The sequence below is a fragment of the Rissa tridactyla genome, chromosome 1 (genome assembly GCF_028500815.1).
Source record: "Rissa tridactyla isolate bRisTri1 chromosome 1, bRisTri1.patW.cur.20221130, whole genome shotgun sequence".
In the NCBI taxonomy this organism is placed as follows: Eukaryota; Metazoa; Chordata; class Aves; order Charadriiformes; family Laridae; genus Rissa; species Rissa tridactyla.
The window spans coordinates 169,736,486-169,758,119 of NC_071466.1; the positions used below are offsets into that span (position 1 = coordinate 169,736,486).

Here is a 21,634-nt window from a genome sequence, read left to right on the forward strand (position 1 = left end):
GGGGTGCTGGTAGATGAGAGGCTCAACATGAGCTGTCAGTGTGCACCAGCGGCCCAGAAAGCCAATCGTATCCTGGGCTGCATCAGGAGAAGCGTGGCCAGCAGGTCGAGGGAGGTGATTCTCCCCCTCTGCTCCACTCTCGTGAGACCCCACCTGGAGTATTGCATCCAATTCTTGAGCCCCTACTACAAGAAAGATATGGACGTGCTAGAACGTGTCCAGAGAAGGGCCACGAGGATGATCAGAGGGCTGGAGCACCTCTCCTATGAGGACAGACTGAGAGAGTTGGGGTTGTTCAGTCTGGAGAAAAGAAGGCTCCGAGGAGACCTTATTGTGGCCTTCCAGTATCTTAAGGGGGCCTACAAGAAAGCTGGTGAGGGACTTTTTAGGATGTCAGGTAATGGTAGGACTAGAGGGAATGAATTAAAACTAGAGATGGGTCGATTCAGACTGGACGTTAGGAAGAAGTTCTTCACCATGAGGGTGGTGACACACTGGAACAGGTTGCCCAGAGAAGTCGTGGAGGCCCCATCCCTGGAATTTTTTAAGGCCAGGCTGGACGGGGCTCTGAGCAACCTGATCTAGTGGGAGATGTCCCTGTCCATGGCAGGGGGGTTGGAACTAGATGATCTTTAAAGTCCCTTCCAACCCAAGCCATTCTATGATTCTTTGATTCTATGACAAGTGGCTTTCCAGGGGATATTATACCCTGCTCCTGTACTAGCTTACTCAATAAATCAAAGGATTTAATCTATTCAGAGGGTAGCTCTTCACTAATAATATGACAATATGAATGCTTTTCTTGATGTGTAAGATTAAATTAGCAGTCTGAGTAACTAAACGGTGGTAGCTCTATGGGAGGAAAAAGGGCTACAACTTATACAGTCAATAGGAACTGCACAGTCAAAAAAAAACCAAAAGGCCACACTTATGGCATAAAATCGGAGAAAAGGATTTTGTTTGTCAGTGCAAACCCCAGAGGTGTACAAATGTTAGCTGGTGCCAAATCAGAAGGCTAATTAACGCCTGGCAGCACAGAATCTCTTACCACCTCCCTCTCCCCACCAGGAATAGGCATGCTTTGGGACTGTGTGCCCGCTCTGATGCTCCAGGATTAACAGTTATTGGATCCCCAATTCCAGGACTTCTGTTATTCTCCAGCCTCGTGTGGAAGAGTTCATAATTACCGCAGGCAGTAATGCAAGAGAGCAATGAAGTCTGAACAGCTCCAAACTTGTCTGGATATGTCTGTCTCAGACAATGCTGCTGACATGATGACAGTTTCCCAGAAAGATCCTACAAGGTAAGGACAGCACATAGAAAAAATAGTGTCCGTCTGTACATAAGACTGGAGAGGTTTTAACTGGACAGCATATTATTTAGTACAAGAAAAACTAATAATGCTGTATCCTGCATAAGTAATTCATAACCCTTCCTCGATTCACACCAGGAGTAATCAGTAGGCATGAAAGCTGTATCAAGATGCGGACATCCTGTATATTTCCTTAACTTAGACCTCTGAAGCTTTATGGACAAAATATTATCCAATTTTTGATAATACTCAACAAAAGGATGCTGAAGTTGAAAGACCAAGATGAAGGAACGTACAATGGTGAACTGCACCTTGGGGCACGCTATCAGGAGGTCTACAGGAGGAATTTTAACAAGTGCATGAGCTACTGAGCAGTGGAAGGGAAAGCTGTTAAATTTATGGTTTCACTCGATGATCTTAAAGGTCTTTTCCAACCTGAGTCTATGACTCTGTGATTCTAAATCATAAATTCATGGCTGAAAATCACACTTCCCTTCTTATCTGGCTTCATAAAACAAATGGGGAGAAATCTTCTAAACCAGAGCCTGGTATGCCAAGAATTTTGTAAAAGGGTGCACGTACACTCTGCAGTGGACATATAATCACACTAGGAATGCCTCTGATCAGCATTAGCCAGGAAAACACCTTGTCATGCAGCAGGCTAGAGCATGAAACTCAAGTGAACAGCAAGGTTTACACTCCAATTCTTCCTGATATTAGTGTGAATGGAAAGGCACCACACTACACAGTTGCACAAACAAACGTTTGCAGGTTGAGTTTGACAATAAAAATATACTAGCTCAGGCCTTTTAACTAGCTATTCCAATTAAACAAACTTTAGCAACGCACGTTTCCACTAATTGAAAATGGACACCATGTAAGATGACCATTGCCTTCTGAAGACTGAGGAGCTCCTTTCAGGCCTTCGTCTTGTGCAAGACATCAGATCAATGCAGTGCCACGACAGCAGCTGGCCAACTTAATTTTATCTAAACAGAAGTATGGTAACACACTTCTAATTAAAGGGTAGAAATTTGGGCTGAGCATGTATTATACATTTCTTTCTTACCTATATTCTACAGATTGATCATACTGGAAGCTGAAAAATCCCTAACATAGATAACAACTTCAAATAGACAGGAGAAGTGTATGTATTTATAGTTTGCATAGGAGAAGAAAGATCACATACTCAACTGAACAATTTAAAGATACAATAGAATCATAGAATGGTTTGGGTTAAAAGGGACCTTAAAGATCATCTAGTTCCAACCCCCCCTGCCATGGGCAGGGACACCTCCCACTAGACCAAGTTGCTCAAAGCCCCATCCAGCCTGGCCTTGAACACTTCCAGGGATGGAAGCATTGCTATATATGAGAACTAGGATCAATGAATTATATAAACAAATAGTGATCAATGAAAACAAGACTCTCTGTAACAGGGTCAATTCTCCTGGATCCAGATGCAAGGAAGAGACACGGGTTTATCATCAAAGCCCTTCCCCCAGAACAGGTCTGAATTATTTCTCTCAAATCCATGCACAATTTCTGGGGAAAGTTAGGGGCATTAAGAAGGGGATTCACAAAGGCCAGCACACCGACTTAGAAGCTGCCTCAATTAGCCCAGACGAAACAAGGAGGAGAGGAAGTCAAGCCCTACCTTATCTCTTTCTGGAACTTACACTCATTTCTTTCAACTACTAGGAAGGACTTTATTCTAGTCAAAATTCAAGATTTCACAGAATCATAGAATGGTTTGGGTTAGAAGGGACTTTAAAGATCGTCTAGTTCCAACCCCCCTGCCATGGGCAGGGACACCTCCCACTAGACCAGGTTGCTCAAAGCCCCATCCAGCCTGGCCTTGAACACTTCCAGGGGTGGGGCATCCACAACTTCTCTGGGAAACCTGTTCCAGTGTCTCTCTCTTTGAGCTCTCTCTTGGAGCTACCCCTCCACCAAAGATTTATAAAACACAGCTGAGGGGGCACCGCTCATATAAACCATAGATCCGCTTACTTGGGGAGTGCCTAAGAGGTCAAGTCACAAGGTGGTATCCTACCCATTACACTGTGGGGTCCTATTAATATTAAACTAATCCATGCAAAGAGCTGCACCTCGCTGCCAGCTGCTGGCAGGGATGCAGCCCCATCTGACAGCTGTGTGCTGCCACCGCCCATGGGATTTGGTCCTGCGGGCAAGATTGCTGGAAAAAGGCCTGGCTGCGTGTCCTGACACTGGCCCTGAGCGAGGCACGGTGCTGCTCAGCACTGTCGAGGGGGCAGGCAGCCTGGGACCTGCCCAGAGCAGGCTTTGAAGTGCCCGGGGAGCTCCCGCACCAAAAGCTGCGGTGCCCAGGGACCTGGCTGTGAGCACAGCCAGCAGCTGGGTGGGAAAAGATTTAAGGCTTCCCCTTTTTGGATGTGGGTGCCCGCAAAAGGAACGCTCCAAGAATCCCGAGTTAATTTCTACTGCAAACAGCCGGCTAGCATTTATAGTGATAACCTGATCCTGCTTTTAAAACGAGCATTTTGTAGGTGAACTCCCCTGATCCAGCATGAGGACACGAGCCACGGGGATGATGCAAGCATTTTGCAACCCTAACTGCAGCAATCGCTGTTCAAGGGTACGAAGATGAAACCAATCTTATGTGGGATGTGGCAGAGCTGGATCACAGAGAAATACATGATGCTTTAATTAAACAGAAGAGGAGTAAGAATAAAGAAAATGTCTTCTCGCTTTGAAAAGCTGAGCAAACACAGCCATTGCCTACAGTAAATAAAAACATATTTATATAAATACTTTCTTCACATAAAAATACTAGAAAGTACTGGTTTTCCTTTTTGCTCCAGCTTTCCTTTCTCAACAGTTATTCTGGTGAGGATTCCTATGCCCCTGCTTAAATGCAGCTTCCCGTGGAGGAAACCCACCTCCCACCAGAGCCAGCCAGAGACACCCAGGGCCGGCAAGGGGCTCAGTCAAGCCGTTACCTGTGTAAAGTCCTTTCACTCAACCGTAGCACATGTTTTATTAGAAAGATCCAAAGACTGAAACAGGCCGTTCGTTAAAGAGCTCAACATATTATTAACTGCAAATGAAAGGTAAGACTTTCAAAAGCATCAGCACAGGACTAAAATTGCCTTCTTTAAAGCCAAGGGGAGCTTACCCTTGACCTTGACGGGAGGAGGGTTGGGTGAGCTTGGGTTAACTATGAGTCCTTTTGAAAATCCCAGGCAAGGTGGTGAAACACGAAGATTAAGAAGGCTGCCAGAAGACGTGGTGCACTAATGGCAATTTATTCCCCTTGACCCGATGCATTAATGCTTATTTCCTGCACACACAAACTGTATCATATAAATCAAATCGGCCCCTTCTCTAAATGCAGATTGGAAGAAACACCAAAGCTTCCCTTCAGTTCGCAGCAGAGGTGTTTGTTAAAACAGCTGTACAACTCCTTGCCAATACATCGATATACGAGGGAACACAAATCTATTCACAGACAAAGCAAGAGCAGGAAGAAAACTTACAAAGAAAATCTGGCATTATACTGGAACAATGGTCCAATGGCTAAAAGAAGCAACAAGATTGGTTTTCTGTTTACACGGACAATTGCCAAATAGATAAAAATTGGCTTTAAAAGCCTTGTATACAGACGCGTAAATCTTCTAACAAGATAAACTGCAGCTACATCACTCTGAGGTAACAATGAGTGATACTTGGCTGCTCTAGTTCTCATTCATATAAACATATATATGACCGTAAACAAATCTGGAAGGAGAGCTTAGTTGCATATGGCAATGCAGGGAGGGTTTCAAGATATAATAACCATGCATAATTAACTGGATCCTAGAGGACCTTCCTGACCTTTTCCATGCAAGTGACATTTCCCAGTGAGAAGTAAGTCACATCACTGCTGATATTCTCAGTCAACAGGCAAAAAAAGTGCAAAGTCTGAACTAGTAACAGCTTTTCAGCCGCAGAAATTATTTTTCTTTGAAGGTCAAGGCATGCTTCCACATCAGTGTAGGGAAGACAGCACAGCACCCATTCCTTCACCAGAGAGAACATTTCAGTCACCAGTGGCGAGACCTTTGCCCTGCTCCGGTCAACAGGACTTCACAGGAGTCAGACTTTCACTGTGAAACATGGGTTAACATTTTTGCTGACACTGGATGGCTACGCAGCCTCCACAACACACGGAAACTAAGGTGAACGTGTTTGCTGCTTGGTTGTTGTTTTTTTTTTTTTTTAAAAACAGCATTCATAGACTTAATTTATGAAAGACAATAGATTTTCCCCACAATGGGAATATAAAAATTAAACAAACATTTTCAGATGGAGCTCCAAGACAATTCTGGAGGTGCTAAAAGAAGAGCCGGCCAGCTCTGAAGGAAAATATTAATGAAGAAAAATTTCATTAAAAGAAGTCTACAAAGTCTTAAGTATGCAATTCTCTCAACTGCTCTGGAGCATATATTAGTGTGTATCAATGGGCCACAAAGGCCATTAATTAGTATCAATTGAATGCCTATACTGATGACGTAATGCAAAAATAACAACTGCATCTTGCTTTTTCATGTTTACAAGTAGCTTTATCAAGCTGCAGGATCAGGTCCTTACAAGAAAGTTTCCAGTCTATTCTAGAAAACTATCATTGTCTGTACAAAGCTTTTTCAACGGTTCCTTTGCCACATCCTGAGACAAGACCAACAGTGGGAATCTGGCAACAATTAACAAAAGATCTCAAGGATCAGAGAGGACTGCAACTATGCATGTTTTTTTGGAAATACAAGACGCGGGCATGATTTTATCACACTGTGATGTAAGTTGAGGAGGAAAATGGACACACAAGATTATTTTGTCTAATGGAAAACTAGAGGTAGGGAACTCTGTAAGCCATTTAGAATGGACATACCCCAAGATGAGAAACAGTACTATAAACTCTGGGAAACAGAGATGCTTAAATAATTAAAGAAAAGAAATGCATTTATTTGCATGCAGTAGCATCCCTGATGCGATGCACATCTACATCTATGTGTAGGTATGAACACAGAATTTTGGGAAGAAAGGATTCCAAGACTGCAGGTGTTTGTGGACAAAACCATCACATTCACTGGACAGCAAAGGCTACGTCTATATTAGCAAGCAGTACAGATCAATCGAAGAGGACCTACAGACTGATACAGACTATACACAGCTGGAAGGTTTAATTTCTAACTGGCTCTAGTCTGGTCCTACGGACTCTGTGAACACCCAGAGTTCATTTTCCTTTTTAGACTCACCTGAGAGAAATCTAATTCAAACACTCCAATATACTTAAAAAGCACCTTCCTAATCTGAACTAGAAGTCATGCATACATATCCAAAGTATCCCACGTCAGCACCAGTTATATTTGGATTAAAATCCCACATACTGAGTACAAAGAGTGTGATGCCAAGTTTACAGAATCACAGAAAAATTTAGGTTGAGAGGGACCTTTGGAGGTCACCTAGTCCAATCTCCTGATCAAAGCAAGGCCAGATACAAAGTCTGGTCAGGTTGCTCAGGGTCTTCTACTGCTGAGTGTTGACTGTCTCCAAGGACAGAGATTCCACAGCCTCTTTGGGCAACGCTACTTGGGCTGCAGCCTCTGGTGTCCAGTGCTTAACCTGTCTTGTGAATTTTTTTTTCCTTATATCCAATTAGAACATCCCTTGCTACAACTTGTGGATGCCACTTCTTTTCCTTTGGCTGCATACCTGTAGGAAGAGTCTGATTGCACCTTTTCTGAGTCTACTTGGCCTTCTCTTCTCCGAGAACAAATTCACTTGTCTCAGCCTTTCCCTGTACTTCACGATAAACTAACCACTTTAGTGGTATTCCACAGGACTGTCTAGTTTGTCAGTCTCTCCCTTGCACTGGTGGCACAAAGCTAGACACAGTATTTTGAATACGGCCTCCTACTACCAAGTACAGGGGAATAACCGCTTTTTCAGCCCTCTGGCTTTGCTCTTGCTGATGCAGCTCTGTGTGCGGTTAGTCGTCTTCATCATACTTGCTGTCTATCATGACATCCAGCCTCTTTTCTGCAGACTTGCAACTGGCCAGTCAGTGCCCATCTTGTGTTATTTTGCATCCCAGGTGCAGGACTTTACGGTTACTTCTGCTGAACGTCATGAGATTCTTGCTGGCCCATTCATCCAGCTTGCTGGGATCCCCCTGAGAGGCAGTCCCACTCTTCTGCGTCAAGTGATCCACAAGCCCTGGAGTCATCCTGCCTCCCTCCTTTAGGCACAGTTCAGAAGATCCCAGAACACAAAACTGACAAGTGTGCCAACAAAGTTAATTCACCTACAAACTTCCTGAAGATACCATCCCTCCCATCACCCAGGTCACTGACAAATAGGTTAAGCAATTGGTCCTACTGTCAGCCCTGAGGAACGCGACTCGTAACTAGCCTCCAGTCAGACAGATATTGAACCACCGACCACCACTCTTTGAGCCTGGTGGTCAGGCCTTTTTTTCACCCACTGTGCAGTCCACCCATTCAGTCCATACCTCCCCAGTTAGCCACAAAGATGCTATGAGAATGTGCTGAAAGCCTTGATGAAGTCAATTAAACAAAATCTACTTCTGTCATGTACAGTGGCAGTCATTTTATCACAGAAGGCAAGAATCAAGTTGGTCAGGCTTGATTTACCTGTGGTAAACCCAAGCTGGCTGTTCCCAGTCACTTTATTGCACTTTGTGCATTTGGCTTTCTACAGCCTACCAAACATGACAGAAAACAGCTTCTCAAAAGTTGTCTCCCCAGCACTCTCAGACACATCCCATCCAGCTCTGTGGATTTGTGTATGTCCACTTTACTCAGGCAGTTCCTAACTCAATTCTCTTCTACTATAAACACCATCTCCCTCATCCAAATTCCACTACTAGGCACAGAGACCAGGGCCAACTGACAGCAGACTTTGCATATGAAGACCCAGCCTTTTCCGTGCCCTTCATCAGTTTTTGCCTTCCACTGCCAGTGTACCTGTAGAAGTCCATCTTGTTGTCCTTCACATCCTTGAATGGTTTCAAACTCAGATAAGCTTTGCCCTTCATAACTCTATCCCGAAAAGCCCACAGAATGCTTTTACATTGCTTCTGGGTAGCCTGTCCTCACTTCCACCTCCAAGACAATTCCTTTTTGAATTCGAGCTCAGCTGGAAGTTCCCCTTTCAGCCAAGCTGGCCTCCTGCCATGCCTGCTGCTTTTCCTGTATGTAGGAATGGACCGGTTTTGTGCTTTGAAGAGGTTTTCCTTGATCAGTCAGCTCTCCTGGGTGCTTTTGTCCTTCAGAACTGTCTCCTACAGTGTCCCATCCATCAGTTTCATGAACAAGCTAAAGTCCAGGACCTTTACTCTGCTACTTGCTTTCCTCTCTTCTCTCAGTATCTTAAACTTGAGCACTGCATGGTAACTGCAGCCAAGACTGACATGAACAAATACATCCCTAAACAATTGTTCCTTGTTTGTGAGTAGCAAGGCCAGTAGAGCACCTCCCTTAGTCTACCCCTCCAGGACATTCATCAAGATATTGTCCCTTCTGCATTCCAGAAGCCTCCTGGATCACTGTACTGTGTCACGTTCCCAGTAAACACCAGGGTTATTAAAGTTTCCCCAAGAACCAGGGCCTGCAATAGAAACACTCTTTTAAGAAGACTTCATTGTGGTCATAGAGTTCAAAGTGCTGCCATGACACCAGGTGCAGAGAGAGGTGAGAATATGCAGGATGCATCCACCCTTTCCCAGGTTTTTCCCCTTGAATGGCAGGATGGAGAACACTGCTTGGGCTCCATCCCTTCACATGGGATCACTGAGCCCCGTAGTCATCCTTAATCTGATGAAGTATTACTAGTGCCCACGTGAGAGACTAGCAAAGTCTGATGATTGGCCAGGCCTTGGCAACCTCTGTGATGTCCTGGATCCAGTCTCTGGGGAAGCAGCAAACTTTGGAAGTCGTCAGATGCGGTCAGCAGACGGGTGTCTCCGTTCCCTACACCAGGGAGTCTTCAATCCCAATTACCCGTTGCTTCCTCTTAGTGGCACTGGTTATGAGTAGCTGATCAGGCACAGCTGGCGCAAACACCTCTCTTGCCAGAACTCACTCCTCCTCTCCTGTTTCCAGGGACTATATGTTTAATTAAATCATTATTATTATTACCTTCACATATTTGTGTTACTGAGGATGACACCAAGTATGGTTATATATTTCCACTAACTTACCTGAAAAAAAGCTGTTTGAGACTGTTCAGAAAATATTATAGTTCATAACAGTGATGCCTAAGAGGTAGGCTTCAAAAAAGTGAAAAACATAGATGTAAGCAGCATAAACACAGCTGCTTATTAAAGGTCAAAAAAGCAAATATCCCTTAAACGGTTAAAAAAAAAAAAAAATAAAATCTTATGTTCATATACACATTACAACCAGAATACATACACAGAATGCTCTGTAGAACGAGGGACATTGATTACTTGTCCATGTCACGATGCATGCTGTTAATATTGAGTGTGTGCACAAACCTTTAATGCCAGACTTCACAGATCTCGCTGCGGTCAGGAACAAAGCCAAAGCTGTAAATGTAACACCCGATTTTCAGGAGGGATGGGAATGTGGAAAAGGGTTTGGGAAATTCTCCTACGAGGATGCCTTTGAATCTCTCCAGAGAACATTTTCTATAGCCTCCAGGCACTGGGATGTGGCACAAGGGCAATTCCTTCATCTCCAGGTCAATCCAGTGCAGCCAAGGCTGCTAAGCCCATCCCTTTCCTTCAGACATACATGGGAGGAAACTCCCCCTTCTGCCACTGGACTATACAAGAGAGGAGAGGGAAAGGGAAGAAAGAAAAAAAAAAAAAAAAAAAAAAAAAAAAAAAAAGCACCGTCTTCTATCCACCATTTTAGAGAGAGAAAAGGAATTCATCATCTGCTCTCCTATCTGACATCCAAATGGAAAAGGGCAAGAGACCTGGCTGTTTCCTTGCTGCATTAGACATGAGAGGAAGCAGGATAGGAAGAGGGCAGGAAGCAGCCAACAAAAGGTAAGAAGAGATGCTAAACTTCCCCGTGTCCTAATGCTGTTGCATTTGAATCTGAATTCTTAAAATCCTACAACCTGGCTGTGGAAAAAGGACTTTGGAAAAGCTGGGGGGCGGAGGGAAGGATGATTTTCTCAGCAAAAGTACATGTTTTGCTTTGTTTTGTATTTGCATGCTTCATCCAAAGGGTTACACAACATGAGCTTTATATAGCTATATGAGAACACACGCTCCCCACACATCCAGAGAAAAACCCCAACCACACCAAAATCTGTTCAAATGAACAAAAAACCTCACCCAAGACTAACAGGACCCTAACGCAGACTGCTCACTAGGTACCACAACAACAACAAAATCATGGATTCGAAAATATTCCTTGCTTAGTTGCGAGAGAACAGCCTTCCCAAGACGGTTCTGTGTAACTCCATGCCCCAAATTCACTAACATTTGCCAGAGAGCAACGGCTGCTGCAGGATTCCTTTGGCAAACACTGTATCTCAGACTTTTCCCTTTCTCAATATGCTGCGATTTCCTGTGGAATGGAGAAATCATCTATATTACAAAGAGGTGCAGTACTAACACTTTTGGAAGTAAATAATTTTATAGCAATATATAGTATAGAGAGAAATATAATACTTGGGCAGAAAAATTCCTGAGTGGAGAGAAATTAGAAAAACAGTCTGATAAACAAACGCTGTCAAAGCTTATATTTTTTTATTCAGTGCAAAAAATACTGAGTAACTGTTTGCTGTTCCTAGAAAGAATGGAATTCTGTTGCCAACAGCTGTAGTTTTCCATAGGAATTATAATACTATATTGAAGATTTATGTTTCTGACAAAGGCATAAAGTTATCCAAACTAGGGCAGAAAAAGCAGAATAGTCTTTTCCCAATGAAGCAGACCCACATTATTTTTGTTAACTCTTACTACGGCAGAAGTTTTGATCTTCAAAACCAGGAACTCATGCTGCAGTTCATGCTTATAATGATTAAGTCTTGCAATGCCACTCTGCACAGGGTGAACTGTTTTATCACAGGTTCTTACACAAGCGAGAAACACACCCTATCACCTTGAAATCAATTAAAGTCATAAACATTTACCTCCAAAAGCACATGACTTTATATTTACTTCTAGAGATTCTGGGGTTTTACAAGGATGCTTTCCCTACCTTAAGAAAAGTTTTCCCCAAAGCTGTGGCATTCTGCCAGACCCATACGAGAGAGGAGAGAGGTGACCCTCGGCAAAAGGCTGCCCTGTGCATAAACAAGCAAGGGGAAGGAATTTGGGGCGTCTCTGCTGCAATTACACAGATACAAGTGGCCCTACCTGCCTGCACATCACTCTCCTGATTCCCATGCAAAAACTATTCCTCGTGCTCTGCAGGATTAGGCTCTTCTGTGTTTCTTGGAACTACAGCAGATAACAGTATACAGAAATGTTATTTTTTAAGTCAACTGACATTCAGCAATAAAACTCAGGATATCGCAGGTTTTAAACTTCGTTTATTTGCAAGCAGCCAAACTGCGTACTCTGGGTTGAATCCTGGGCCAATTTACAGTTACACTCTATGCTGCTCCGTGAACATTACACCGAGTTACACAACTTGGGAATCAATAAATCCATTGCCTTGGAAGAATTTGCCCAAAGGCTCCCGATGAGTCAGTGGCAGTCAGTTTAGGTCTCAGACTTTAGCTTCCATTTTGTAGTTGCTCGGTCCACCAGATCGTATTTACACTACATCACCAAAAATGTTTTTATTTCTGTCCTTCTGAAATTGCTGTTTGTTTGGTTCAGTTGGTTTGTTGTTTTGGTTTGTTTTTTTTTTTTACTAGGGGAAGAAAATAAATTAAAAACTTCTTAATAATTACAGTTGTGATTTATTTTTTTTAACTGGGAACCAACAAACTATATTTCTCAGCCAAAGCAAAGATAGAAAGCCTGATCTCTTTGAACAAAATGCACAATAATCCAAAGGCCGACATAGAAAAATCACTGTGCATGTGCCACAGTTTTTACATTCAGATGGAGAAAACCTAATAGTCTACTTTTACTGACTTTAAAAATCCTACGTGCAGTCAGTGAGAGGTGAAAGACTATAGAATAAAACCTTCCTTCAAGGAACAACTTGCCACCAGTCCTTAGTCCTGCAAAAGATCTGCAAAAACTGAGGCTATTTTGCTTGAGTAAACAGAATTTTAATTGAGCATAAATAAGTGAACAGCAGGAATGTGATTTCCATAAGTATGCAGGATTCAAAGGAAAAAAAGATTTAAAAATCTGGGGTCATAAAACCAACTTCAATTTTAAAAGTTTTAAGGTCTAGAATAAGGTAGTGCGTATGTGGCAGGCTTTTTTCACTACAAATGGATTCTTTAAAAGAAATTGCCACTGACAAATCATCATTTATAAGGACTGTTTCCAATAAGGCAGAAGTTATCTAGCATGGCACTGAAGAACACATTTAATTTTAAGTATGCTTATAGTTTTATTAGAGCAAATGGCTTTTTCCATGCTTAAGGCCAAGCATATGCTCAAGCACTCTGCCGAGACAAAAGCTTACAAGTTTGTTGTTTAGAATGCAAAGCTAGGCTTTTTATCCCAAACCACATTTTCTTGCATGTAATCAGCACTGATGATGCCGCCATAGTTTCCAATTCATTCCAGGGTGCACTCAGCATTTATTAGGGCACAGATGGTGCTCTCTTTCTTTGGCTTCTAAAGAACATGCCTAAATATTAAAACAAACTTGGCTATCTGCCTCTTATCGTGTTCTTACACTCCGTATTGCCACAGTAAAAATAACAGTAACCTTTGATCTAATCTGGAAGCCTTTTCTAATTTACACACAAAATTTGGCAATAGGATTATCAAGTACAGTCAGCCCACTCGAAACCAGAGAACCTGATACGCATAAATCCAGCACATTAGTCACAATCGATCAAGAACAGGAACAAGCAATCCACAAAACAATCAAAAAAACCAAAAATCAGAAACGATTTTTCTGCTGACAAAGTACGCGATCCTGACTGTACTCGATGGCTATGTGTGCGTTTCTGGAACCGTAAGGATTATTTCACAGCTTAACCAGCAATTAGCAAAGGAACAGGCTGATTTGTAAGGCAAATAAAGAGCACTGGCGTGACAGGATTTGTCATAACAACGAGCAAGGTCTCTTCCATCACACTCAATGCTGCAAGTTTGCGTTGTGCTGAGAACTTGCAGTGTTTTCCCGGATGAGTAGCATGGGACATTTATTTCCCAAATTCTGAAAATTATTCACCCATTTCTGAACAAGCATAATGCAACCTCCACAGAGAGCCAGCAGAAAGACAAGCTGCCACAATATTCCGTTAAAAATGTCCTAAGGTAAGATAATGTCAGATTTGTCCAGCAGATCTTGACAAAATGTTCTTGAACGTGCAGCTAACTGGGATGCAGGTGCACATGGCGGTCAACGGGTCTTAGTCACCCATCTTCACAGGCTTTCAGTCTCAGGCAAAGCACATTGACACTGGAAAAATCACACGTCACGTGCATCAAAATACATACGACCAAACTCTAACAGGGTGGGGGGCTGGGGTTGGAGGGCTTGGAGAAAGGTTAATCAGACTGCTCGGAAACGATGTGCCCAAGTGAGGATTATTTCACTATCTCACTGGTAACATGAGGTTAGCAGCCAGCGCATGCTGCCAAAATCTAGGGCAAGAAACGTGCATTTTAAGCAGTCATCTTGACTTCAAAACAGCTCAACAACTGCGTGCACAGATTGGCAAAGAAATCACTTCTGAACAAACACCAAGTCTAGAAAACTAGTTCTAGAAGTACATTTAAATGTCAGAAAGCCAGAGATTTGACTAAATGAGATTATCTAACACCCACTAAATCAGTTAGCTCCTAAATTTGTTTTAAAATTAAGCAATGGCTAGTAATTTTGGAAGTAATGATCCTAGACATTGGTACTGCAGTAAACATAAGAAACTGAATAAATCTAAATTAGCACATGGTACTAAATCAAAATTACATTAAAATCATAATAAAAGTAAGCAAATAAAAATTCTGTCAGTATGTACAATACAGAAACAGACCACTGTAAAACACACATAAAACAAACAATAATCAGGTATGGATGGCAAAAAGACTGTTCTGTAGCTAGTCAAAACTACTTTTTATACCCTGTTCCCTTTGAGGTAATGGAGTCTGGGTCCTCCTACATCCTAGCCTCTCCCAAAGCAGCCTCTCCTGCCATCTCCCAGTCTCCTGAAACTCAGCCCTGCTCACTCCCCAAACTTTGCAATACTTCCTGGGGTTTGGCTGGTTTCCCCTTTTGTTGGCATCCTGCTCCATATCTATATGACGCATAACTTGAAATTACTGGTACATTCAATACTTTCAAAATTCCGGCTTGAGAACTAGCTTCGAAATATCAGTAACAACAATGCTGGCCTTACCTGCAGGATCTTGTACTGTCATTTCCTTACGCTTCATCATCAGCTTCTCTTTAACCCATGGGAACTCCTGCAAGGAATCCAGAAACGCATCAAAAGCCTTGGGTCCTCTGGTGGGGAGAATATCAAGGAGCATCATAGTTTTCCTCTGACTGGTGGTTTGGGACTTTATTTCTTGAACGTGACTGTCCGTGAGAATCCCTTCTTGGTAGAGATACTGAATAACAAGTCCATCCACCAGCACCTCTGTGCAGAGCTCCAGGCGCAGGGAGCGTAAAAGCTGCTTGTCTCTGGCATCCATCTGACAACCTAGAGCGTGAGAAAAGGAGTAGGGAAATGCGTGAAGGTTAAAATACTTCAACCTTTAACATCCAGAAGTGATGTTTGATACCCGGCAATCTTTAGAAAGAATGACAAACTCAGAATCACCAACCTTGGAAAACTATTAATGATCCCCACCATCTTCTTTCCGCTCAGATTTCACTGTCTCATGAGCTAAAATGCAACCATATCTGGGAAATATTAGACAGGAAGAGAACCTTTGGCATTGTGAAGACCAGTCCTTCGCTGGGATAAAAACCACGCCAAATAATCCCGCTCACTAACTGGTCAAGACCCATGCTAAAGGCAGCTGGCGCATTTGCCAGCCCTTAAGAGACTCTAGCCCCCAAAAGTCAGAGAAATGTCACACCTGACCTCTGTTACCGATGCCTGTGACGCTATTGCTGTTGCAGCACTTTTGCTGCAGCAGTGCAAAAGCAGCAGCCAGACTGGCAGAGGCAGCACAGACAGGCGGCAGCAGGGACAGAGTCAGCAGGTAGCTTTGGCCTACGTGATGCATTTTAATTTTGCAAGGGGTGGAAATGTACCTCAGGCACCAGGTCGTTCTTCCCCCTGACTCATCCTGGAAGGCTGCTCTGGAATTCCACTGATTTGATGATGAGAAACTTTCTTCGAATTTCCATCTCAAATTTATCCACCTTCTATTTATAGGCATTTGTTCTGCCAAAACTGTTCTTTAGCTTAAGTAGCTCTTCTCCCTCCCTGGTATTTACCCTTCTAATGTGTTCACAGGAAGCAATCGGATGCCCTCTGCCAGCTCTCATTTCACTTGACTAATACTCTGACTAGACAAAAGCTGGAAATGATGCATTTTATAGTCACTCTACAGAAGAGGAATCAAGGTCCAGAGAGACCAAACAACTCATCCAAGATCATACTGGGAGCCTGAGCCAGACCTATGAACTGAATCAAGATGTCTAGTCTAGACCTTAACGACAAACATATCCCTGGGCCTATTAATGGAACTTGAAAAGGAAAATGACAGAGTCATACAATTAAATCTCATGCCTAAATAATGAAGTCAAAAAACTGCAGCAGGTGTTGAGTGTAATTACCAAAAGAGTTTACGATAATTAATCTAGAAGCTGCCGTTTGAACAGCTAGACCTTGCAGAAACTGCACTTGATTCAGCTTGAGGATACAAGGAGAGGCAGAGGTTTTCAAAGCTTTTCTAAGAAACCTGCTCAAGTCTTTATATCATCAGAGCTGCCTACTGACTCCCAAGGCCCCATCAAAGGTTGGGTGGTTGGCCTGGTTGTTAAAATCCAGGGCAGGCAACCAACAGAACATATAGGCACATAAATGGCATCTTGGACAGAATGCAAGAGCATAGGACCACAAGAGAGAGACTGGAAAACCCTATCTGTGACCCTCTCTGATAAAGCCACTTTCCAAAAATGCTTCCCCCAAGTGCTGAAAGCATTGCTGGATGGCACCTTCCCAGGAGGACTCCATTCCATCTTCCCTGGGCTACCCAGTATGTTTCTTCTATACTGAAGTGAATTTTGAGGTGCCTACCTTCTGCCTAGCAGTCATTCGGGAATCAAACAGCTATCCTGGCACATGTCCTTAAAAAATGTGTTTGCTAAGCATAGCTCAAACATCAAACTCCACCACAGAGTGAGATGATAGTGCAAAAAAGGAGCTGGGAAAAGAGCAGGCAAGAGGGAGAACTGGATTTCCCCATTTGATGTTAGGATGCTCATCTTGGACAGGTGAAGCTGCAGATTCTGGTCCCTAGCACGCACTACCTTTACACTACTGGGAGCAATCACTGGACTACAGCAAAACCAGATAAAATTCAGGCAGCAGACTCCTGCCATTTCCCCCATCCAGGATTCCCTGACTGCCCCCGAGCTTATGAAATGCTCAGAGTCCAAGACAGGCACCCAGTGGCGGCTCTGAGGGCCTTACCTCAACCCAGGCGGAAAAACCCAGGCAGTTCCGGATGAGGAACATCGACTTCTCCAGCCACTCTACAGCACTTGATGAGCTCCCCTTCTTCATGACCAAAGCAGTCAACGCTTTTCAAAAATAAGGCCTTTTCAAACCATCTCAGTTTGCACCTTTGTGCACTGAAAAAATGCCTATCAAGCCACGAATCTGAAGGGGGAATTTCTGCTGAAAAAGGCCTTTGGCTCACTGACTGCAGAGTGAGCACAACTGAGGCTTTAAAGCCCTTAACACCAAGGCTGGTGGCCCAGTAAACTTCCAGGATGGGGTGTACTGATTTTTAAGGTCTTTTTAAAGATTAAGTATTTCTTTGTGTGTGTTTACTGTGAGAAGGAAATGTCCAAGTCAGTAGCTAAGCAGCCCAGATATGTAAATGTATCAGGATTTTGGTGTGTAACAGTGTAGGGACGGAGCTTAGTGCAATGTAGAATTAAATTAAAATTAATAATTTTAATCACAGCCTATATCTGGAGATCCAAAGTAAGCTCTAAAATAAATTTTCCTCTAGTAATGCTGGTGCTAGAGGGAATGTAAAAAGATGAGATGTCCGTTTACCCAAAAGATTACATGGCTCAGACCTTCCCCAGATGCTTCTAAAAATGCATCTTTTCTGTAATAGAGCCAAATTTTACGAAATCTACCCCCACGTCCTGCTGAATGAGCACAGTCCTTGACTTATCACCACACCAAAATGGGCACATTTGCATTTTTCTGGATCCAATGCAGAATCTGTCTGTGAACGGGGATAAAACTCCTGAAAGCCTCGACCCTAAAAAGACCCCTTCTGATCCTAAAAAGAGTACTCAGTTCTTGCCTGGAAACACCTTGGCACTTTCCCAAGCACCACCTGCACCGGCTGCCCGTGGCTCCCGGTACGTTCCCACGTGCTAAGGATAAGGTCCACCCTGCCTAATTAATCCATGAGTGATTTCGGCTACTGGCTACACGCCTACGGGTTAAAAATCGCACCCCCACCTCAAAAAAAAAAAAAAAAAAAAAAAAAAGTTTAGCTTTCAACTCCTCCCCCGTAACACAGGTCGGGAAGCCGCCGCTCCTGCCGCCGCCAGGGTCCGGCTGCCCGACCTGCCGCCACCCGGGCCCCCAGCCTCCCGCCACGGCCTCCCTCCTCTCCGCCTCCCTTCGCTCCCTCTCGCCGCGGCTGCCGCAGCGGAGGCGGGCGCTGCCGCCGTCCCGCGGCCCCCGCCGCCCCGGCCCGGCCCGCCCCGCGGAAGCCCGTCCCCTGCCCCAGCGTCCGCAGCGCCGCCGGGGGCCGCCGCCGAACGGCCCCGCTAGGGCTGACACCGTTACTCCCGCCTCCCCCTCAGGGCGGCGGGAGCCGGGAGCGGGGCGAGAGAGCGGCGGGGGCGGCGAGCGCCGTGAGGAGAGAGCCCCCTCCGCCCTCGCCCCGTACTTACACCAGGGAAGTGGGGAACTACACGGGGCGCCCCGGCGCCCGCCGAGCCTGCGCGGGGACCACCATCTTTGTTGAAGGCAAGAGGGCTTCGCCGGAAGCCGCCGCTGCCGCCGCCCTGCCGCGGGCAGGCTGAGGGAAGGCCGCCGCTGCCGGCTCCGCTGAGGGCGGGAGTGTGGGGGCCGCCATGTCAGCTGTGGGCAGCGGTGGGCTGGGCGGCCCCCGCCGGTCGGGAGGCACTGCCGCGTCCCGGCCGCCTCCCCGCCGGGAAGGTGGGCCTCGGGGCGGGGGAGGCGTGCGGCGGGGAGGGGGTCTGCTGCCGTGTTTGAGGGACGGGGGACTGGGGGGGTGGCAGCGGGGAGCCGGCCCACGTCCACTTCGCGAGCGGGCAAGGGGGAGCAGCCCCCGGCCCCACGCCGGCTCGGGAACGGGCCCCGCCGGTTGCCGGTGCCGAGGGGGGGCCGGGGATACTGGGGTGAGTGGTGGCGTGGGGGGACCCCGCGAAGGAGGCTCCGCGCCGGGAGTTTGGAGGGAGCTGCTGCGCTCTCAGCCGCTGGGTGGTTTATTTAGAACGTGGAGGAGTTGTATCTAAAATTAAATGAGAAACTACAAAACTCGCAGTTTTCGGGGCATTAGAAACAGCTGATCTCATTGCTGTCTAGGGATACTGGTTCCTATTTGCAGGCATACGCGAAGCCAAGCTTCGTGCGGGTGCTGGTATCAAACATACAGCGATGTTGTGTGGAACACTATATATATTTAGCTTGATTACTTTCATCCGAACAGCCTAAAAATGAAGAAGCTTTCACAGATGAAAACCGCTGAGTAAGATCCAGCCGGTGTCTACCACATTTCAAGTGCTGTGGATGTTCTCATAGTGTTCTTCATCCATTACTGAATACCAAAACATCTCTTTCACATAATTTTATGTGAATATTTGAAACCCAAGTACAGTAGAAGAGGGGAAAACTGTGATTCATAGGGCTATAAAAACGAGGCGGTGTCATTTCCTATCGCATCTCATTGAAGAACTTTTTCCCATATTTACGTAGGAGTCAGGTGTCACACGGGCTTCAGCAGTGTCAGCCCTTTTCTTTCATGCCGGGACCGCAATAGCGATGAAAGAAAAGAAAAGGGAAAAAAAAAAAAAAAAAAAAAAAAGAAGATCCTGCAGAGCTGGAACGCGCTACCTTGAAGCTGCCGGCAACCGCGGCGAGCTGACTGTGGTCTGCTGGGCTTGCGAATGCCTACCCTCTGGAAAAGCAGGGAAGGTAGTTGCTGCAGCTGCTGCTAGAAATGCTGCCACTGTGTGAATCCCGTTTGTACATTCAGTGTAGACTAATCATACAGATTTAAGGGTATTTGTGGGATTTAAGGGTATTTGGAAATTAGTTATGGAAACCTTTACATGCCTTTCCATGATGTTGTACCCAGGAAATATTTGCCATGGAAAAATATAGCTGAAAGTATTATTGGTAGAGCTCGTGTGCTGCGTATGCTCAAGATGATATTTATCTACAAGGTTTTGCATACAGATACACACCTTAGGCATGCTCAGAAAGCTTAGATCCTTTTCCTTCGATTTTCCTGTGGCTGACAACAAAGTTGAGAATTTATGTGGACGCAGAATGTAAATCATAGTCTTAAAGGCAAAGTTTGTACGCTGGATTCGAGAAATGCTTAAAAAATTATATACGTTTATTATGTGTCCAGCTTCTGCAGAGATGCCAGTTATTTGGCAATTTTTAAGCAATATTTTTGGTTTAATTGACATAGGGCTTTTATCTAGGATCATTTCCAGACAATAAATTTGATACAAGGGCGTTAAATTGCTTTTAAATAATTGATAAATAATACCTTGTTCCAATACACCTGTTAAACCAAGGTAAATGGTTTTTTGTCTCAGGCACATGTGTTAGTCTTCTAGAAACACAGATATCAAAAATTTAAATACTCCTATGGGTTGTTTCAGAGTGATGCATTAACGTATTTACTATGACCTGACAACACTGGAAACCACACAAGTCGTTATCGGTAACTCTAAGACAAGAAGTATGCTGCTGTTGTAGCCAAAGGACAGCAGAGGTGGTTTTACATTTTCATGTCATGGATAGTTTGTAATACCGGTTGTGAGAAAAATACATTTGTAAACAACACAAACGGGCACCAGGGAGCAGAGAACAGCACAAACCATCTATATGATCATTCCTCCGCACAGCGCTCTACAGCTGCTGAAAGTTTCCTTTCTTAGCTTCTTGTATTTCTGATTGCCAGCTTTTTTTCTTTTTTTTTTTTTTTTTCAGTTACGATCTAAGGAACTGTATTATATCTGGAACTGGAGTGACCAAACTTGGAGACTTAAAATATCACATCATTGTGATCCTGACAGCTGCATTTAATTGCAGATAATGTGCACATTAAAATAGAAAATGAAGACAAGCAGTTACATCACTTGCATTACTGTATCTTTTTGCCAGATGAGGCAATTAGGATTATTTATTTTATACTGTCCAAGAATATCTTAGAAAGTTAGTAAAACATATGGATAGGCACAGAGCAACCCCGGTTCCCGCTCAAGTAAATGGTAGCAGTCGTACAGCCAGCATTTAGTCACGTCTTTGCCTACAGCCTAAACAGAGATGCAAGGAAGGAAACCAGTGAAAGGAAACAGATAAGCCTGGGAAGGAAGGGGATGACAGCAGATGTCCAAGTCTAATTAAAGGAAAAATCTGGCGTTTCCTTTTCCTTCCACGAGTTTATACCTAGTGCTGTGAATTCACTAGCGGATACTGTAAATGCGCTACTGGTGTTCCATCTTTAGCAATGCCCCCCAGGCTCACTGATTATACTCTGCAGCTACAGAGTAAGGATGCGGCACCGGTAATACTTGAAGTTCAAGGAGAGAAGCCCTTAAACTTTTCATTTCAGTTCTGTTTGGGTTCAGCCGTGACAAGTTCTTCCAGTTCAGTTCCGGTCCAAGTTCAACAAAACTTCAGAAGGACAGTTCAGCTATATTCCTGTTTTAGGGAAAAAAAATAACAAATATATATATATGTATATATTTGAGACAGTTTGGGTTCAGCTCAGCTCCCCACTAACTCTGCTCAAATCTCAAA

At 44.3% G+C, this 21,634-nt stretch overlaps 1 protein-coding gene across 1 annotated transcript in view; it reads right to left on the reverse strand.

Moving 5' to 3' along the window:
• Positions 1 to 18,636, reverse strand: part of CRADD (CASP2 and RIPK1 domain containing adaptor with death domain) — an 85,829-nt gene extending 67,193 nt beyond the window's left edge. Inside the window, exons 1-2 of the mRNA XM_054223195.1 lie at positions 18,523 to 18,636; positions 14,816 to 15,121 (exon numbers count right to left, since the gene is read on the reverse strand). Of these exons, the coding sequence (XP_054079170.1) occupies positions 14,816 to 15,113 (298 nt within the window). The 5' untranslated portion in view covers positions 15,114 to 15,121; positions 18,523 to 18,636. The remainder of the gene's footprint in view (positions 1 to 14,815; positions 15,122 to 18,522) is intronic.
• Between the last annotated feature and the right edge of the window lie 2,998 nt (positions 18,637 to 21,634).